Raw genomic sequence first — 18,099 nt, 5'->3', positions numbered from 1 at the left:
AAATCATTATTTTTCTAAGGGTCGAAAATCATTAAACAAAGTGGTATGTTTTCAAAAGATATGTTTAGGATCAATCTCAGTGTACATTACTTTTGGTCTTTCTTACACGATTAACAGACTTGTTTTTATTTTTTAAGATTTTTTTTTTGATGTGGACTGTTTTTAAAGTCTTTTTTAAATTTGTTACAATATTATTTCTGCTTTATGCTTTTGTGGCCATGAGGCATGTGGGATCTTTGCTCCTGGACCAGGGATGGAACCTGCACCTTGTGTATTGGAAGGTGAAGTCTTAACCACTGGACTGCCAGAGGTCCAGACTCGTTTTTAAAATACATTAAACAATATCATTTTTTTTTTCAGTTAAACAAAAGAACATTTAGATAATTTCCTTTGTAACTGTGACTATTAACAATCCTAATGTTGCAACCAAAGTAGTAAAACAGCTACCTGGTAAGAGGCCCTACAGATATAATTTAATCATTTTAGGTAATGATGGCCATCATCTTACAAAACCAAAACGATTGAAATGTCAAGAACAAACCACCAACCAAAAAAACGTGTCATCACTCAGTCGTGTCCGACTCTCTGTGACCCCATGGACTGAAGCCGACCAGGCTCCCCTGTTCATGGGATTTTCCAGGCAAGAGTACTGGAGTGGGTTGCCATTTCCTTCTCCAGGGGATCTTCCCCACCCAGGGATCGAACCCGGGTCTCCCGCATTGCAGGCAGACGCTTTACCCTCTAAACCACCAGGGATAAAATTAGTCAGTCCTCCAAATCTCAAATCGCTGGGTTCCAAACCCAAGGATTTAATCAACCACAGACTGGGGGTTTTCAGAAAGTTCCAAAAACAAACCAGAATTTGCCACAAGCTGGCAACTATTTACACATGATGTACATTATATTTACAGCTATTTACATAGCATTTACACTGTATTACACGTAATCTAGGGATATGCTTAGGTTATAGGCAAAAACACTAAGATTTGATAACAAGTTTTAGTCGCATCCAAGATACCAAAGAGAAACTATAACTGTATAAAACTGATACTAAGATATTTAACCACTTTTAATTTATGAGTTAAGGAAATAATCTAAATCTAGTAATTATTCACTTTTCTCCATTTCTAAAGATTTTCTGATTGATGAAAATCAAAAGACACTTATAATCAAAATGTAAGTAGAACTCTAGTACAATCTATTCTTATAGCACACTAATTAATGATTTTTCAGTAGGTTAAGGCAGAAGGAAAAGTATGTTTTTACTACCAACTACAAGCTGCAACTGCTGTTTCAAGGACAGGCTTTTTCGTGCCCTCAATTTTTAAATTTTATTATTTCAAAATAAAATATGATTCTCAAAAGTTTCTCTGGGAACATTAGTATTCACTGTTCACCCTTAACTTATTTCTGTATTGTCAACTAAACTGGCACTTGCCAAGAGCATTTGCCAGCAACAGAACAACAAGGGCATTTGCATTTGCCTCTGCAGAGATTGAACCCTGTGCTGCTGCAGCTGCTGGCCTTCAACACCCCCTGAGCTGAATTCAGGGCCGAGAGTCAGACACTGTGCTCTCTCACTTTCCCACCAGGGAAACTGGTGCAACAGGTCTTCAGATAGATATTTTCAGGAACTGATTTCACGATCCCAATCCCTGCATCTCTTCAGATCTAGAAAATAACTAAATCCCTTCATGATGACATTCTCTCCTCTTGACTAGCAGAAAACTTTGTGTCAAGTAAGCGCTTGCGAAGTAATGTTCAAAATTCTACAAGTGAGGCTTCAGTTCTCCTTAACAGAGAACTCCCAGATATTCAAGCTGGATTTAGAAAAGGCAGAGGAACCAGAGATCAAATTGCCAACATCCACTGGATCAAAGAAAAGCAAGAGAGTTCCAGAAAAGTATCCACCTCTGCTTCACTGACTACGCTAAAGCCTTTGACTGTGTGGATCACAACAAACTGGAAATTTCTTCAAGAGATGAGAATACCAGACCACCTTACCTGCCTCCAGAGAAACCTGTTAGAACAGTTAGAACTCAACATCGAACAACGGACTGGTTCAAAATAGGGAAAGAAGTGTGTCAAGGCTGTATATTTTTACCCTGCTTATTTAATTTATATGCAGAGTACATCATGAGAAATGCTGGGCTAGATGAAGCACAGGCTGGAATCAAGATTGCTGGGAGAAATACCAATAACCTCAGATATGCAAATGATACCACCCTTATGGCAGAAAGTGAAGAGGAACTGAAGAGCCTCTTGCTGAAGATAAAGAGGAGAGTGAAAAAGCTGGCTTAATATTCAACATTCAAAAAATGATGACCATGGCATCCGGTCCCATCTTTTCATGGCAAATAGATGGGGAAACAATGGAAACAGTGACAGACTTTATTTTGGGGGGCTCCAAAATCACTGCAGATGGTGACTGCAGCCATGAAATTAAAAGACGCTTGCTTCTTGGAAGAAAAGCTATGACCAACTTAGACAGAATATTAAAAAGCAGACATTACTTTGACTACAAAGGTCTGCCTAGTCCAAGCTATAGTTTTTCCAGTATGTGTATGGATGTGAGAGTTGGACCATAAAGAAGGCTGAGCGCCAAAGAATAACTTGCGGTGTTGGAGAAGACTCTTGAGAGTCCCTTATACTGCAAGGAGATCAAACCAGTGAGTCCTATAGAAAATCAATCCTGAATATTCACTGTAAGGACTGTTGTTGAAGCTGAAGCTCCAATACTTTGGCCACCTGATGAGAACAGCCAACTTATAAGAAAAGACCCTGATGCCGGGAAAGATTGAAGAGAGGAGAAAGGGGTGACAGAGATGAGATGGTTGGATCGCCTCACCAACTCGATGGACATGAGTTGGAGCAAACTCCGGGAGATGATGCACATCAAGGGAAGGCTGGCACGCTGCACTCCATGGGGTTACAAAGAGTTAGACACAACTTAGCGACTGAATAACCACCAAAGGGCTTGAATGTACTGAACTTCCCCTTCACCAAAATCTTAAGAGACTGACCTTCCCCCACTGCCTCTTTGGAGCAGTCTCTCAGAGTTATCTGAGGTGCTTGTCTCCTGGGCTGCAGTCCTCATTTTGCCCCAAATAAAACTTAATTCCCAATTTGTGCATTTTTTTTAGTTGACAGTATGAATCTTACCTCACCTCAAGCTATGGACCCCATGGTGCATACTCTCCCTGACCCCCAATTCATATGTTAAAGCCCTAACTCCATTATGTGAAGCTTTTTGGAGATAAGGGGGTCTTTGGGAGGTACTTTACATGAGGTTAGGAGTGAAGCCTTTATGGTAGGACTATTGCTCTTTCAAGAGGGAGAGGTTCAAACAAAGGTTCTCCAGAGCAGTGAAAAAATTAATCCCTGTTGTTTAAGCCATCTGGTCTATGATATTTTGTTGTGGCAGACCAAGCCAACTAGGACACTGTATAGCTGAAATCTATGTTGATAGCGATTCTATACTTTTCTGGTGTCTAGAAGCACTCATTTCATCTATTCTTTAAAAACTCAGCAGATGGTCAGAAAACACTTGCTGTCTGTTATCACTATCATCTGTAGAACCTATATATTAACTATTATATTGAAGGACAATCACCATTAGCCCCCTCATCCTCACATAATTGCTTTCTCATTTAATCTTCCCAACAGCCCTAAGAAACATGTATCATTATTTCCACTTTACAAGGGAGAAAACTGAAGCATCAGGAAGTCTGAAGAATACACAGCATAATTGGGATTTGAATCTCATTCTGCCATGATCCAAAGTTTATGCTTTTCCCACCAAGTTGCATGGTCTGTCCTTGGACATTATAATAGGAAAAAAAAAAAAATCTTAGAATAACCTAATTTGTGAATAAAGAATGGTCATCTTTGAAATAAGGCAATAGTGACCATTTTTAAAGTAGGAAATGACATACCAAGAATAGCTGAAATGCTAAATTTAGTGCCATTCACTATAAACTTAAATCTATTAAAACACATACACACAAGGCTACCAAATAAAAATGAATACTTTGTCTTATTCAAGTATTTTTAAACATAAAAAGGAAACAATTTCATCAGTGCAGATAAAAGTATTCATACAGAAAAAAAAAAAGCATATAAATTTACGTAATATTCGAGACAATTCCTGTCTCCTTAAGCCTAATATAGGCAAATTTAAACGACTATGTAGACAGAAAACTAACAGCATAAACCATGAACACTTACCAATAACATTATGTTTTGAACTGAACGGGTCTACAATTGTTTGATCTCTATAACTTCGAAAACCCTGGATAATAACCTAACAAACAGAAGAGAGATTTTTTTTTCAGAAAGAAATAACACACCCCCAAAGAACTAACTTCTAAGCTAATATTTTCCTTTTGCCCTCCTTCCCTTTCTGGTTTCCCATTTAATGCCAAACAGAAAAATTTCCACGTCAGAGAAGAAAAATTTATCTTGGAAAATTATTTTAAAATATTCTTAAAACTGCCCATATATCAGTAACCACTGCCAGTGTTGCTTAGAAGTTATAATTAGTAACCTGTTGGGGAGCGCTCAAAATCAAATACACTGTATAAGGCTGGCTGGAACACTATCACAGGGCCGGATAAAAGTCTATCACGTATGCAGCGGGGCTCAGCGGTCCTGGGCGCCCCTTTCAGTCCCATTCTGTCCAAAAAAGAGCCGCCCATCCAGGACAGGACTGCTCCGAGTCCAACACACCCAGCCGAGAAACTTCTCTTAAGGAGTGTGAATGGGCTCATTTTCGGGGTGGCCTCCAGCGCGGGAAGACCATTTTGACAGAAAGTAAACAACGGAACGAGGAGGCGCTACACATTCTGCACGAAGAAGGGACCCTTTCACGTCTCCAGTAACTCGGGGAGGAGCGAGGCCCCTGGCTAAGCTGACGCCCCAGCTTGGACCCCACAGGCGTTCCGAGGCCGGGGACACCCTCTCTTCACATACGCCACGCAAAAAGCTCGCGAGGGGGCTGGCCAGCCCCGCAGGGCCAAGCTGCTTCTCGGCCACCCGGGAAGGCCCGTTCCCTCCAAAAGGCCCACTTCGCCAGCCCCTCCAGCTCTCTCCGCTAGAGCCCGCCTCCCTCAGGCAAGCGGCCTGCGGGGAGGCTCGGGCTGCAAAGGGGCGCCCCGAGCTGCACCCCTCCCCCACAGTCCCTGTCCAGCCCCGCGCCACCCTGCAAGAAGCAACACCTCCGACAGGAGCTGTCCTCACGAGCCCCTGAGGGGCGGGAGGGAGCACAGGCCTCACCTGCTTTATGTACATGGTTCCGCGCCCTTAGCCGGGGAGAAGGGCTCCCCGCGAGAAGCAACAACTCGGCAGCGGGGTTAGGTGAGGCGCCTAGACCCCTCCCCCCAAAGCGCCGCTTGCACCCCTCTCGCCAAACAAAATGGCGGTGCCCATGGAGGCGGAGTCCCCGCCTCGGACGGAACCACCCTCGCAACTTCCCTCGGAGCGTGGGGGGAATCAGAGTCAGATCTGCTCTGTCTTTTTAGCAAAAGAGCCTTCTACGATGTCGTCAGCTGAATTTCATGTGACTCCTCAATTTTTAAATGAGTTTTCCCTGAGAATTAGTCGGAAACTTCATTCGGAAAAGCCTTGGTCGTGAGATTGACCTGTATTCCCTCCGAGCGCGCAGCCAATGGTTGCGGCCACAAGGTGGCGAAAGGTTCGGCGCCAAAGCTGAGAGAGGGTGTCCAAGCGCCAGTAGCTGTGAGTTGACGGCCCCGTGGTCTCGCGCTGTTTGGAAATACCGAGTTGGGGCGGGCGGCGCGGCTGCCCGAACCTGTAGAGTACACGACAGGGGGAGAAATTCGGTGGGCAGAATCCCTGGTCCTCTATTATTCTCTCACTTGTATAAGTTTAGAATGGCCCCCGCTGGCTCTGGACTCCCCACTCTCAGGACAGCCCCAAATGGACTTGACGCTAGAAAATTAATTTTAATAATGTCATAGGTATTAATATCCTGGAGCTGTTACTGTTCTGCAAATTGCTATAAATTTAGGCAGATTGGACGACTGCAACGCAAAGATTTAGTTAAGATTAAAACCACTCCCTCCCCCCCCTTTTTCCTAACAGCCTAAAAGCTTGCAGGTGCTAGTGGCAACCCTGGCGTATCTGATCTGCATCAATCGCAGGAGAAAAACTCGGATCTCTGGGCCTCGGTAAAATTACCTGGCACTCAGCAGTCACTCTAGTTGGTCGGTCCTCGCCACCCGTCCCGCTACGGCGGGCAGTTCTAGCGCTAATTATTTCTGCATTGAACTATTTCAAATGTCTAACTTCATCCCTGTCAACGCCTCTTGGTACTGAAGAAGACTTTATGTACCTTTTTAATAGATGAAGAGGACAGGGACACTTCAGGGAAAACAAAGGACTTATTAGAAAGGGGCCAGGGAGAGAGAAAGAGCACTTCAGGGAAAACATACGACTTTTAGGAAAGTCAAACCGGCCCTTAGGAGAAGAGATGGAAGTCGATAGTTTTTGTGACTTTGAGTATTTCTTCAGTGATGAGTCAGACTTCCCCGTGTGTTCCCAGGGAGAGGATTTATGGCAAGTGTGTTATTTTGAGCTCTTTTGAGAGGCAGATAAGAGATTTCAGAAACTCAAATACTTTCTGCCCAAAATAATGTTTATGCCACAATAGTGGATTCTGGATCCCTTCCAGAGGGTCTCCAGAGTATACCTGTCAGGTCCTCCTTCCCAGAGAAGCTTGATATCAATATAGTGGACCAGCATCATAATCTGCTCAGTGAAAGAGAATTAACGACTCCAGACTATATTATGAGGGCTCTCTGTTGGCTCAGCAGTAAAGAATCCACTTGTGATGCAGAAGACCACCTGTAATGCAGAAGTCCCAGTTCCCTGGGTGGGGAAGATCCCCTGGAGAAGGAAATGGCTACCCACTCTGTTGCCAAAATCTTGGCTCTTTGTGCACCAATGCCAAACAGAAATATGGAGACAATTATGGAGGAGAAAGAAAGAGTGGCTTTATTACTTCCCAGGCAAGGAGGGAACACAATAGGTTAGTGCCTCAAACACTGTGACACTCTCCCTACCCCTCAACCCACCCACCCCAAGTATGGAAAGGTTACATAGTCAGACAGGTTCAGAATTGGGAAAGGAGTACTCAAGGCTGTATATTGTCACCCTGCTTATTTAACTTATATGCAGAGTACATCATGAGAAATGCTGGGCTGGATGAAAGACAAGTAGGAGTCAGTATTGCCAGGAGAAATATCAATAACCTCAGATATGACACCACCTTTTGGCAGAGAGGGAAGAGGAAACAAAGAGCTTCTTGATGAAGGTGAAGAAGAGTGAAAAGTCTTGCTTAAAACTCAACATGCAAAAAATGAAGATCGTAGAATCTGGTCTCATCACTTCATGACAAATAGATGGGAAAACAATGGAAACAGTGATGGACTTTATTTTCTTGGGCTCCAAAACACTGCTTAATTAAAATGAAATTAAAAGACCCTTGCTCCTTGGAAGAAAAGCTATGACAAATTTAGACAGTACATTAAAAAGCAGAGACATTGCTTTGCCTACAAAAGTCCATCTAGTCAAAGCTATGGTTTTTCCAGTAGTCATATGTGGATGTGAGAGTTGGACCATAAAGAAGACTGAGTGATGACAAATTGAACTGTGGTGTTAGAGAAGAATCTTGAGAGTCCCTTGGACTGCAAGATCAAACCAGTCCATCCTAAAGGAAATCAGTCCTGAATATTCATTGGAAGGACTGATGCTGAAACTGAAACTCCAATACTCTGGCCACCTGATGTGAAGAACTGACTCACTGGAAAAGCCCCTGATGCTGGGAAAGATTCAAGGCAGGATGAGAAGGGGACGACAGAGGATGAGATGGTGGGATGGTATCACTGACTGGATGGACATGAGTTTGAGCAAGTTCTGGGAGTTGGTGATGGGCAGGGAAGCCTGGCGTGCTGCAGTCCATGGGGTCACAAAGAGTGTCGGACACAACTGAGCTACTGAACTGAAGCTGAGGGTATATGTATGTATGTTCATGAAGGGGTTTGGGTGGTGGATGCATATTCATTAAGAGGCTGGAGCAGGGGAGAATTCAGCATAGAATTAGGGTGAAGTAGACAGAGTCAAAGCTTTGGTTGGTTGAAGTCATGAGGGTGAGGAAAAGTCAACATCATCATCCCTTAGGTTCCAGTTGATCTGGTGGTTGAGTGCTTTGCATGCATGCATGCTAAGTTGCTTCAGTCATATTCAACTTGTTGCAACTCTGTGGACTGTAGCCTTCCAGGCTCCTCTGTCCATGGAGATTCTTCAGGCAGGAATAATGGAGTGGATTGCCATGCCCTCCTCCAGGGGGTCTTCCCAACCCAGGGATTGAACCCATGTCTCTTATGTCTCCTGCATTGGCAAATGGATTCTTTACGAATAGCACCATCTGGGAAGCCCTGGGCTCTGCAAGGAGGATTGACATTTTGCAAAACAGTTCAAGAGGTTTCCTCAGGCTAATCTTTACTGTGGAAACAGAACTGAGGGTTTACAACTGATTTATTGTCTTTGCTATTGTTACTTCGCTTGTGTGTTAACAGTTTGTTCTTTCGTTCCCTTGAGATCATTATTACTAAGACCTGTTCAAGGGCAAGCATTGTGGCCAGACTTAGGTCACAAAGTGGTTTAGGACTAAAATGGCTTGTCTGCTGTCCAAAAGCTATACCCGGTTCTTTTCCTCCAGGGGACCCCCTACCCTAGTTGGTTACAGGATTTGTCAATTGTTAAGAGTATCTGTCGTGATTGTGCATGCATGGACCAGGGAAATGACCACAGCGGTGAGTTTTTTGGATCCATTGCAGCCCATATGAAACAAACAAGGACCAGGACTTCATTTTTCAGCTGGCCCTTGCACACCTCCAGTCTGTCAGGACCCAGAAACATGTTTGAGCTCCCCTGGCATCAGTGTCAGTACAGATCTTGTCTTGTTGAATAGTGTTGTTGAATATAGTGCTGTTGAACCCAAGTTCATGTGCCTGATGCACAGTGAGGCCAAACAAACTGAAATGTTTTAGTTTGGAACAGAGAAAGGTTTATTGCGAGGAGAATGGGGCAGCTTATGTTTAAAAAGCACAAACTACCCAATGGTTTTCTGGGAAGAGTTTTTATAGGCAAATTTTGGAGGAAGGGCTGCAGAGGTGTGTGACCTTCTTCTGGTATAGTAATGGTGGTATTCCAGGAATCTCAACTATCAGCCCTCTTGTTCCAGCCAGTCTGGGGTCCACATGCTTGTTCTCAGCCTTCAGTTACCATTCTTGATCTGCTTGGGGGACTTAGTGCCTGTAGAAGAACTTAAGAGACGTGCATCAGATTGTAGTGTGTGTACCTTGAGAAAGACCCAGGACCCCTCCCCATCACTGCTCTATTGTTTCTTGCCTCCTTTTAATTTCTTTCTACGTTCCCTCACTTCCCTAGTTAGTAACTTTGAATATGCCCTTTGGAATTCAGGGAAAATCTAAGAGGCTGAAGCCTTTTTCCTACAAACAAGAAATGGGGGACACAGAAAGGCTTTTGGTATGTGTCAGGGCCCCTAGGGTCCTGCCTGGGTTCAGTAACATTCAAAAATCTGACTGCTCCCTTTCTCCAATGGGTCAGTTACTCTGATAACTTTCAGGGTCAGATTGGAGGAATAAATATACTGAATATACTTGCAGGAGGAATACACCTTGCTCAGGACCCAGCCTTCTATTCAGTTTATGGGCTGTGGTGTGGGATCTGGCTAAAGTCTAGAAATTGGGTGAAGGGTTGTGATTTTTCTGCTCTGGTGACTGACATCAGCCTCTACTCACCTAAGCCTAATCTAACATGGTATGTAAATGAACCTCTACCACAACTGGCTGCCTGTTTCACTCCTAGGAACAACGTGGTCTTAGCTGTAGCCATAGACTCCTTAAATGTAAGATAAAAATAGAAAATCGTAGATGATAATATAGGAGTAAATCTTTGTGGCTATAAATTCGGCAATGGTTTCTTAAACATGACACTAAAAGCACAAGTGATGAAAGAAACATAATTTATACTCTATCAAAACTTTTGTGCAGGGACTTCCCTGGTGGTCCAGTGGTTAAGAATCTGTCTGCCAGCGCAGGGGACACCAGTTCGATCTCTGGTCTGGGAAGATCCCACGTGCCGTGGAGCAATTAAGCCCGTATGCCACAACTACTGAGCCTGTACTTTAGAGCCTGCAAGCCATAGCTACTGAAACCTGCGCACTCTAGGGCCTGTGCTTCTCAACAAAAGAAGCCACCACAATGAGAAGCCCCTCATACTGCAAGGAAGAGTAGCAACTTCCCCCAACCCCTCCACCACCTCTGCCCTCTGCAACTGGAGAGAAAAGCATACAAGCTGCGCACAGCAACAAAGACTCAGCACAGCCAAAAATTAAAAAAAAAAAAAACAACTTTTGAGCATCTAAAGAAATAAAACAAGAAGAAAATATTTGTGAATTGTATTGATATATTTGAAAAAGGACTTGTTTCTGAAATGTATAAGAACTCTTACAAAAACAGTAAAAAGACAACTTGGTTTAAAAATGGGTAAAAGCTTTGAATACAAGTTTTCCCAAGTGGTCAGTAAACTTAATGAAGATGCTCACCATCATTAGCCACAGTCAGCTACCACTTCATATGCACTAGGATAGCTAGAATAAAAAAGACAGACAATGACAGGTGTCAGCTTGGATATGGAGAAATTGGAACTGTCTTACTGCTGCTGGGAATGTCAAATGGTGCAGCCGCTTTGTTCCTCGAAAAGAGATATAGAATTACCACATGACTCACAATTTCATTTCTAGGTATATATGCAAGAGAAATGAAAACTTCCCCACAAAAATGTGTATATGAATGTCCATAACAGCATTATTCTTAACAGCTAAAAGGTAGAAATAACTTAAATTGTCCATCAACTGATAGATGAGTAAAATGTGCTCAATCCATACAATAAAGTATGATTCAGCAATAAAAAGTAATACTGATACACACTGAAAATCGTACTGACACACTTAAGAATACCAAAGGCGTTCCCTGGTTAGTGGTTAGGATTCTGGGCTTACACTGCTGTGGCCTGGGTTCAAGCCCTGCTCGGGGAACTCATGCAATGCAGCCAAGGGAAAAAAAAAAATGGATGAATCTTTCAAACGTAAGCTAAGTGAAAGAATCTAGTCACAAAAGAGCACATATTGTATGATTCCATTTATATGAAATGTCCAAAACAGACAATCATAGACATATAAAATAGGTTAGTAGTTGCCTCGGGTTACAGATTGGGTGAGAAGATTGGGAAGTAGATTTGAGGAAAGTTTTTTTCTTTTTTTGATCTGTCTCATAAAGTAAAGGAAATAAAAGCAAAAATAAACAAATAGGACCTAAATAAACTTAAAAGTTTTTGCACAGCAAAGGAAACCATCAACAAAACAAAAAGCATACTGAATGGGAGAAAATATTTGCAAGTGGTATGACTAATAAGGAATTATTATCCAACATATGTAAACACCTCTTGCTATGCAATATCAAGATACAAACAACTTGATTAAAAACTGGGCTGCTGCTGCTGCTAAGTCACTTCAGTCGTGTCCAACTCTGCGTGACCCCATAGACGGCAGCCCACCAGGCTCCCCCATCCCTGGGATTCTCCAGGCAAGAACACTGGAGTGGGTTACCACTGGGCAGAAGAACTGAATAGACATTTTTCCAAAGAAGAAATGCAGGTGGCCAACAGGGACATGAAAAGATGCTCAACATCATTAAATCATCAGGGAAATGCAAATCAAAAACCACATCACACCTGTCAGAATGGCTATCATCAAAAAGAGCACGAAGAACAAATGTTGGCAAGTATGCAGAGAAAAGAGAACCCTCCAACACTGTTTGGTGGGAATGTAAATTGGTGCAGCCACCATGGAAAAAAGTATGAAGGTTTCTCAAAATACCAAAATTGGAACTACTGTATGACCCAGAAACTCCACTCCTGGCTATATAGATGTATGTAAAAAAACCCCACCAAAAACACCAAATCAAAAATACATGTGCACTACAATGTTCATAGCATCATTATAAGCAACCTAAGTGTCCAACAACAAATGAACAGCTAAAGATGTGGTATGTATATATATATATGTATATGTGTGTACACACACATACACAATGGAATACTACTCAGCCATAGAAAAGAATGAAACTTTGCCATATGCAGCAATGTGCGTGGACTTCGAGGACATTATTGCCTGCCAGTACAGAAGACGTAGGTTTGGTTGGGAAGATCCCCTGGAGGAGGAAACTGCAAACCACTCCAGTGTGCTTCCTTGGGAAATCCCATGAACAGAGGGGCCTGGCAGGCTACGGTCCATAGGGTCTCAGAAGAGTCAGGACTTAACAACTAAACACACACACGACACACACAACATGCTAAGTGAAACGTTAGACAGACAAAGACAATGCACGATACAACTTATGTGTGAGATCTAAAAAATACAACAAACTAGTGAATGTAACAAAAAAAGAGACTCACAGATAAAGACAACAAACTAGTGTTTACTGTTGAGGAAATGAGGAAAGGGCAATATAAAGGTGGGGTAGTAGAAGGTACAGGGTGTAAAATAGGCTACAAGATATACTGTACAACATGGGGAATGTAGCCAGTGTTTCGTAATAATATAAGTGAAGTGCAGCCTGTAAAAATTGTATAAATAAATAAACATCAAATTTAGGTAGCATTTACAAAGAAGATAGAAGAATAAGTTCAAAACTTAAAGAGCACTCTGAAAGATTATTGAATTTTTAAAAATTGATGGACATGGAGGTTCAAAATTTCCCATATAAGCATTGTGCCTAATAAAGTAGCACTTTAAGATGCTAAGATTTAAAAAATAGTGCAAAACTCTCAAGAATCTTGGAAATTATGGGTGAATCGTGTCTAGGTAGATCAAATAACATTATTCATAGCTGGACAAATTCAGCAACTAGCTCAAGACAGTGACAGATTAACTCACACAAAAAAAATACAGGTAGCAAGGTATTTTTGTTTTTTCTTCATTTCAAATTGTTGAATGCACACATACTGGTAGCATGACAATTAATTTGAAATATGTATATGCAATTTGGGGCTTCCCAGGTGGCGCTAGTGGTAAAGAATATGCCTGCCAATGCAGAAGACTAGGGTTTAATCCCTAGGTGAAGATCTCCTGGAGGAAGGCATGGCAATCCACTCCAGTAATCTTGCCTGGAGAATCCCATAAACAGAGGAGCCTGGTGGGCTACAGTCCATAGGTCACAAAGAGTCAGACACAACTGAAGCAACTTAGCATGCATGCATATACAATTTGAACACAGTAGAGATATGAGGAAGAATTTTTTTCAGCTTCATTGATGACAAACACAACTAAATCTGAACCACATAAAACTGTTCAGGATTACACTCTTAAGGAATGTGGTTTAAATTTAGTATAGGAATATGTTCTAATGGTGCAGCTGCATTGACAGAAAAACATTCTGAAGTCATTACCCAAATTAAAGAGCTTACACGAGTGTATAAATCAACATATGGCTTCCTTCATCAAGAGAGCTTTGCATTGAAAAAATTTTAGCTGAACTAAACGGTGTTAAAGTTACACAGTAAAAAATTGTGAATTATGCAAAAACCACTGTATTAGGTTTGAGTTTTTTTTTCTTTATTATGTGATAACATGGAAACACCTATTGTTGCATATGGTAGGAGGCATGAGATTCCACGCTGACTGAAGCGGTGACTGAAGTGGAATGCTCTATTAGCAATGTCTAAATGTGAAACAAATTTGCAGTGTTCCTAGAAAGTGAAAAACACTTTCATAAGGTCTCCGCCTTAAAAAATGTGGTTTGGATGACAGATTTGTTTATTTGTGTGATATTTTGAGCATTTTTGATGATCTTGCTACTTCTAAGCAAGGAAAGACTGCGATATGATTAAAATGGCAGATAGGATCGAAGAGCAAAAATGAAAGCAAGAATCTTGGAAAAAAAAAAGGTTTCCATAGACTGTATAACATGCTCCTTAATTTAACAACAATTATCAGTAAAGTAGGTGATGATCTTGATGTTGCACATCTGGGAAGTGTTATGGCCAAATGCCTTACAGATTTGACAGAACTGTTTACATTTTATATCCATCGAAAGAAGATCCATGCGTGGGAAATTTACAGATCCAGAAACCATTGCTTTCCTTGAAAGGTAAGTTTTCAACCTTATAAACTTAAAGAATGAATTGGTGGAAATGCCAATGGATTTTGGATTTTGAACATCAGAATCACTTGCTTTATTCTGGATAAAAGTGATAGATGAAAATCTTGAGCTTCCTGGAATGGCTTTAAATTTTCTTCTTCTATTCCTGTTAACAAACCTCTGTAATACTGGTTTCTCCACTAGAGCCTTTATTAAAACAAAACATAAAAACAGTTTCAACAGTCATTATACCTTGTGAGTAGCATTATATTCCATTCTTCATGCTTTAGCTAGACTTAACAAGCCCTTATAAGCATATTTGTCCACTAAAAACAATATTGATATGAATAGTATTCATTTATATTTTACTTATAATTTTATAAGTAAAATAACATATTTTACTTACAATTTTTGTTTAGTTATGACTGAAGAATGACAAAAAAATTATTAGTATAAAAGCAGTTCTCTCTATTCATCACTTATAACATGTACATTCAATGAACAACACATACAGATTTTGCAATTATTTTACTTTTTCCCTATGTTATGTTTGTTCTGATTATGTTTATTGAAATGTAATATTGTCTATTGAAACCAGTAATAACAATTAGGTTGTTATTTTGTATGTCTTTGGTTTTTAATATAATTTATTCAGTAATTTGGAGAAGGCAATGGCACCCCACTCCAGTACTGTTGCCTGGAAAATCCCATGGATGGAGGAGCCTGGTAGGCTGCAGTCCATGGGGTCGCTAAGGATCGGACACGACTGAGCGACTTCACTTTCACATTCACTTTCCATTTTCATGCTTTGGAGAAGGAAATGGCAACCCACTCCAGTGTTCATGCCTGGAGAATCCCATGGACGGAGAAGCCTGGTAGGCTGCAGTCTATGGGGTTGCACAGAGTTGGACACGACTGAAGTGTCTTAGCAGCAGTAGCATTCAGTAATTCACTTTTATTGAATTTTACAAATGGAATGATTCTCAACATATCAAGAATATATAAAAACTGGCCCTTCACCACATTTGGTTTGAGAAGCACCGTTCTACGCATCAAATTCATATATAACATGAGGATAAACTACTAACTTTGGATAGATCACAATTTTGTTTTTCTTTTTTGGCTTAAGCATGGAAAAGTATTTATTGGCTCTTGTAAATCAAGCAATTCAAAGACATCAGCTTCAGATATGACTTGACTCAGGGCCCAAACCATGTTTCCAAAATTTAATTTTCTCTTTACATTTCTCAGCTGTGTTGGCTTGACGTTGTCTCCATTCTTGGCAGTTCCCTTCTTAGACTTGAAAGATGATGTCATCAGCTCCTGGAGTAGCATCTTTCTATGCTGAAATTCAGTGCAAAATAGTGAGCATCTTTATCCTAGCATTTCCAGAAAACATTCTGGGGTCCACTCTGATTGGACTGTGTCAATCCATGAGCTCATCTTTGATTTGATTACTACTGATGTCATCAAGATGCAGGACTTTGGCCGAGTCAGAATCATTCATCCCACTATTATTTTTTTTACTGAAGTATTGGTGATTTACAGTATTGGGTTAGTTTCAGACATACAGCAAAGTGATTCAGTTATGTGCGTGGTTGCTCAGTCAGAACTATAGCCTGCTGGACTCCTCTGTCCATGAAATTTTCCAGACAAGAACATGGAGCAGATTGCCATCTCCTATTCCAGAGGATCTTCCTGACCCAGGGATCAGTCAGTTATAAATATATACATATATTTTTTTCAGATTCTTTTCCATTATAGGTTATACAAGATATTGAATATAGTTCCCTGTGCTTATCTAAATCCTTGTTGTTTATCTCTTTTACACATTTGGTGGTGTGTAGGATTGATTACAATTTGAGTAATGTGAAGTCCAGTGAGTTAGGGAAAAGAAGGACCACTTTTTTCTAGCAGGAAAGATGAACACTGTTCTGAGTGTCACTTCTTCACCATTCCCACTAGAGGGCAGACAAGAAGTACTTATAATTGTTCAGTTCAGTTCTGTAACTCAGTTGTGTCCAACTCTTTGAGACCCCATGGACTGCAGCACAGCCAGGCTTCCCTGTCCATCACCAACTCCCGGAGCTTACTCAAACTCATGTTCATCAAGTTGGTGATGCTATCCAACCATCTCATCCTCTGTTGTCCCCTTCTGCCTTCAATCTTGCCCAGCATCAGGGTCTTTTCTAAGGAGTCAGCTCTTCTCATCAGGTGGCCAAAGTATTGGCGCTTCAGCTTCAGTATCAGTCCTTCCAATGAATATTCAGGATTGATTTCTTTTAGGATGGACTAGTTGGATCTCCTTGCAGTCCAAGGGACTCTCAAGAGTCTTCTCCACAGTTCAAAAGCATCAATTCTTCAGTGCTCAGCTTTCTTTATGGTCCAACTTTCACATCCGTACATGACTACAGGAAAAACCATAGCTTTGACTAGGTGGACCTTTGTTGGCAAAGTAATGTCTCTGCTTTTTAATATGCTGTCTAGGTTAGTGATAGCTTTTCTTCCAAGGAGCAAGCATCTTTTAATTTCATGGCTGCAGTCACCATCTGCAGTGATTTTGGAGCCCAAGAAAATAAAAGTCTGTCATTGTTTCCGTTGTTTCCACAGCTATTTGCCATGAAGTGATGCAATCAGATGCCATGATCTTAATTTTTTGAATGTTGAGTTTTAAGCCAACTTTTTCACTCTCCTCTTTCACTTTCATCAAGAGGCTCTTTAGTTCTTTTTAGCTTTCTGCCATAAAGGTGGTGTCATCTGCATATCTGAGGTTATTGAGATAACCTCCCAGCAATCTTGATTCCAGCTTGTGCTTCATCCAGACGGGCATTTGCCATATAATTGTTGAGTGTGTCAAAAAGCCAAAATTGTTCTTAAACTACAAGGTTGAAGTATAGCAAAATAATAAAGCAGAGCAAGATCAATTACCCGGTGAACACTTATTGGTACCAATACTGTACTGTACCACAGTAAGACTCAATGAAGTTTGAAGCCCGGTGTCTTTGTATTTATAGCTAAAACCCAAGATATGTGTGTGTGTGTGCTTAGTTGCTCAGTCATGTCCGACTCTTTGTGACCCCATCGGCTGTAACCCTCCAGGCTCCTCAGTCCATGGGGATTCTCCAGGCAAGAATACTGGAGTGGGTTGCCATGCCCTCCTCTAAGGATCTTCCCAACCTAGGGATTGAACCCAAGTCTTCCACATTGCAGGCAGATTCTTTACCGTCTGGGCCACCAGGGAAGCCCAAGAATGCTGGAGTGGGTAGCCTACACCTTCTCCAGGGGAACTTCCCGACTCAGGAATTGAACTGGGGTCTTCTGCATTGCAGGTGGCTTCTTTACCAGCTGAGCTACCAGGGAAGCCCAAAACCCAAGATAGTAGGTAAAAATGGGACAACTCAAGGCTAAAGGGACAGATTGGAAGATGTTGTATGTTGTTTTATACTATGGGTATTTTGCCGAGAGAGAGAGAGAGAGAGAGAGAGGTTGATTCATTCCTCAGGTCAGAAGCGTGGGTGGGCTGGAAGCGTCTACACTGACAGCTTTAGTTCACAAGATGTGGAGGAGAAGTGGACAGACACGGCGGTGTCTCCCTTCATCACAGGGGTTGCTGAACCGTTGCTCTGGGGTACATGCACACACACTCATGTACTTTTATTCCAATCATCACTACAAATCTTAGCCCATCTCTCTATCCCAGTTTTCTAGCTGACTTCTTTAGGGAATTCTTTTCATAATTGGGCTTCCTTTGTGGCTCAGCTGGTAAAGAATCTGCCTGCTATGTGGGAGACCTGGGTTCGATCCCTGGGTTTGGAAGATCCCATGGAGAAGGGAAAGGCTACCACTCCAGTAT

General features: G+C 41.6%; 2 protein-coding genes across 2 annotated transcripts in view; one reads left to right on the top strand and one right to left on the bottom strand.

Annotated features, from left to right (window-relative positions):
* Positions 1–5,435, bottom strand: part of SMC3 (structural maintenance of chromosomes 3) — a 38,191-nt gene extending 32,756 nt beyond the window's left edge. The window contains exons 1-2 of the mRNA XM_006043925.4: positions 5,275–5,435; positions 4,228–4,303 (exon numbers count right to left, since the gene is read on the bottom strand). Of these exons, the coding sequence (XP_006043987.1) occupies positions 4,228–4,303; positions 5,275–5,289 (91 nt within the window). The 5' untranslated portion in view covers positions 5,290–5,435. The remainder of the gene's footprint in view (positions 1–4,227; positions 4,304–5,274) is intronic.
* Positions 5,436–12,248: 6,813 nt separating this feature from the next.
* LOC102401009 (chondroitin sulfate proteoglycan 5-like) overlaps positions 12,249–18,099 on the top strand; it is a 28,431-nt gene continuing 22,580 nt past the window's right edge. Inside the window, 1 exon segment of the mRNA XM_044935553.2 lies at positions 12,249–12,294. Within this exon segment, the coding sequence (XP_044791488.2) occupies positions 12,249–12,294 (46 nt within the window).

Source organism: Bubalus bubalis, chromosome 23 (genome assembly GCF_019923935.1).
Source record: "Bubalus bubalis isolate 160015118507 breed Murrah chromosome 23, NDDB_SH_1, whole genome shotgun sequence".
In the NCBI taxonomy this organism is placed as follows: Eukaryota; Metazoa; Chordata; class Mammalia; order Artiodactyla; family Bovidae; genus Bubalus; species Bubalus bubalis.
Note: the sequence above shows the minus strand (reverse complement) of the source record. Positions and strands in the feature narration are given on the sequence as shown.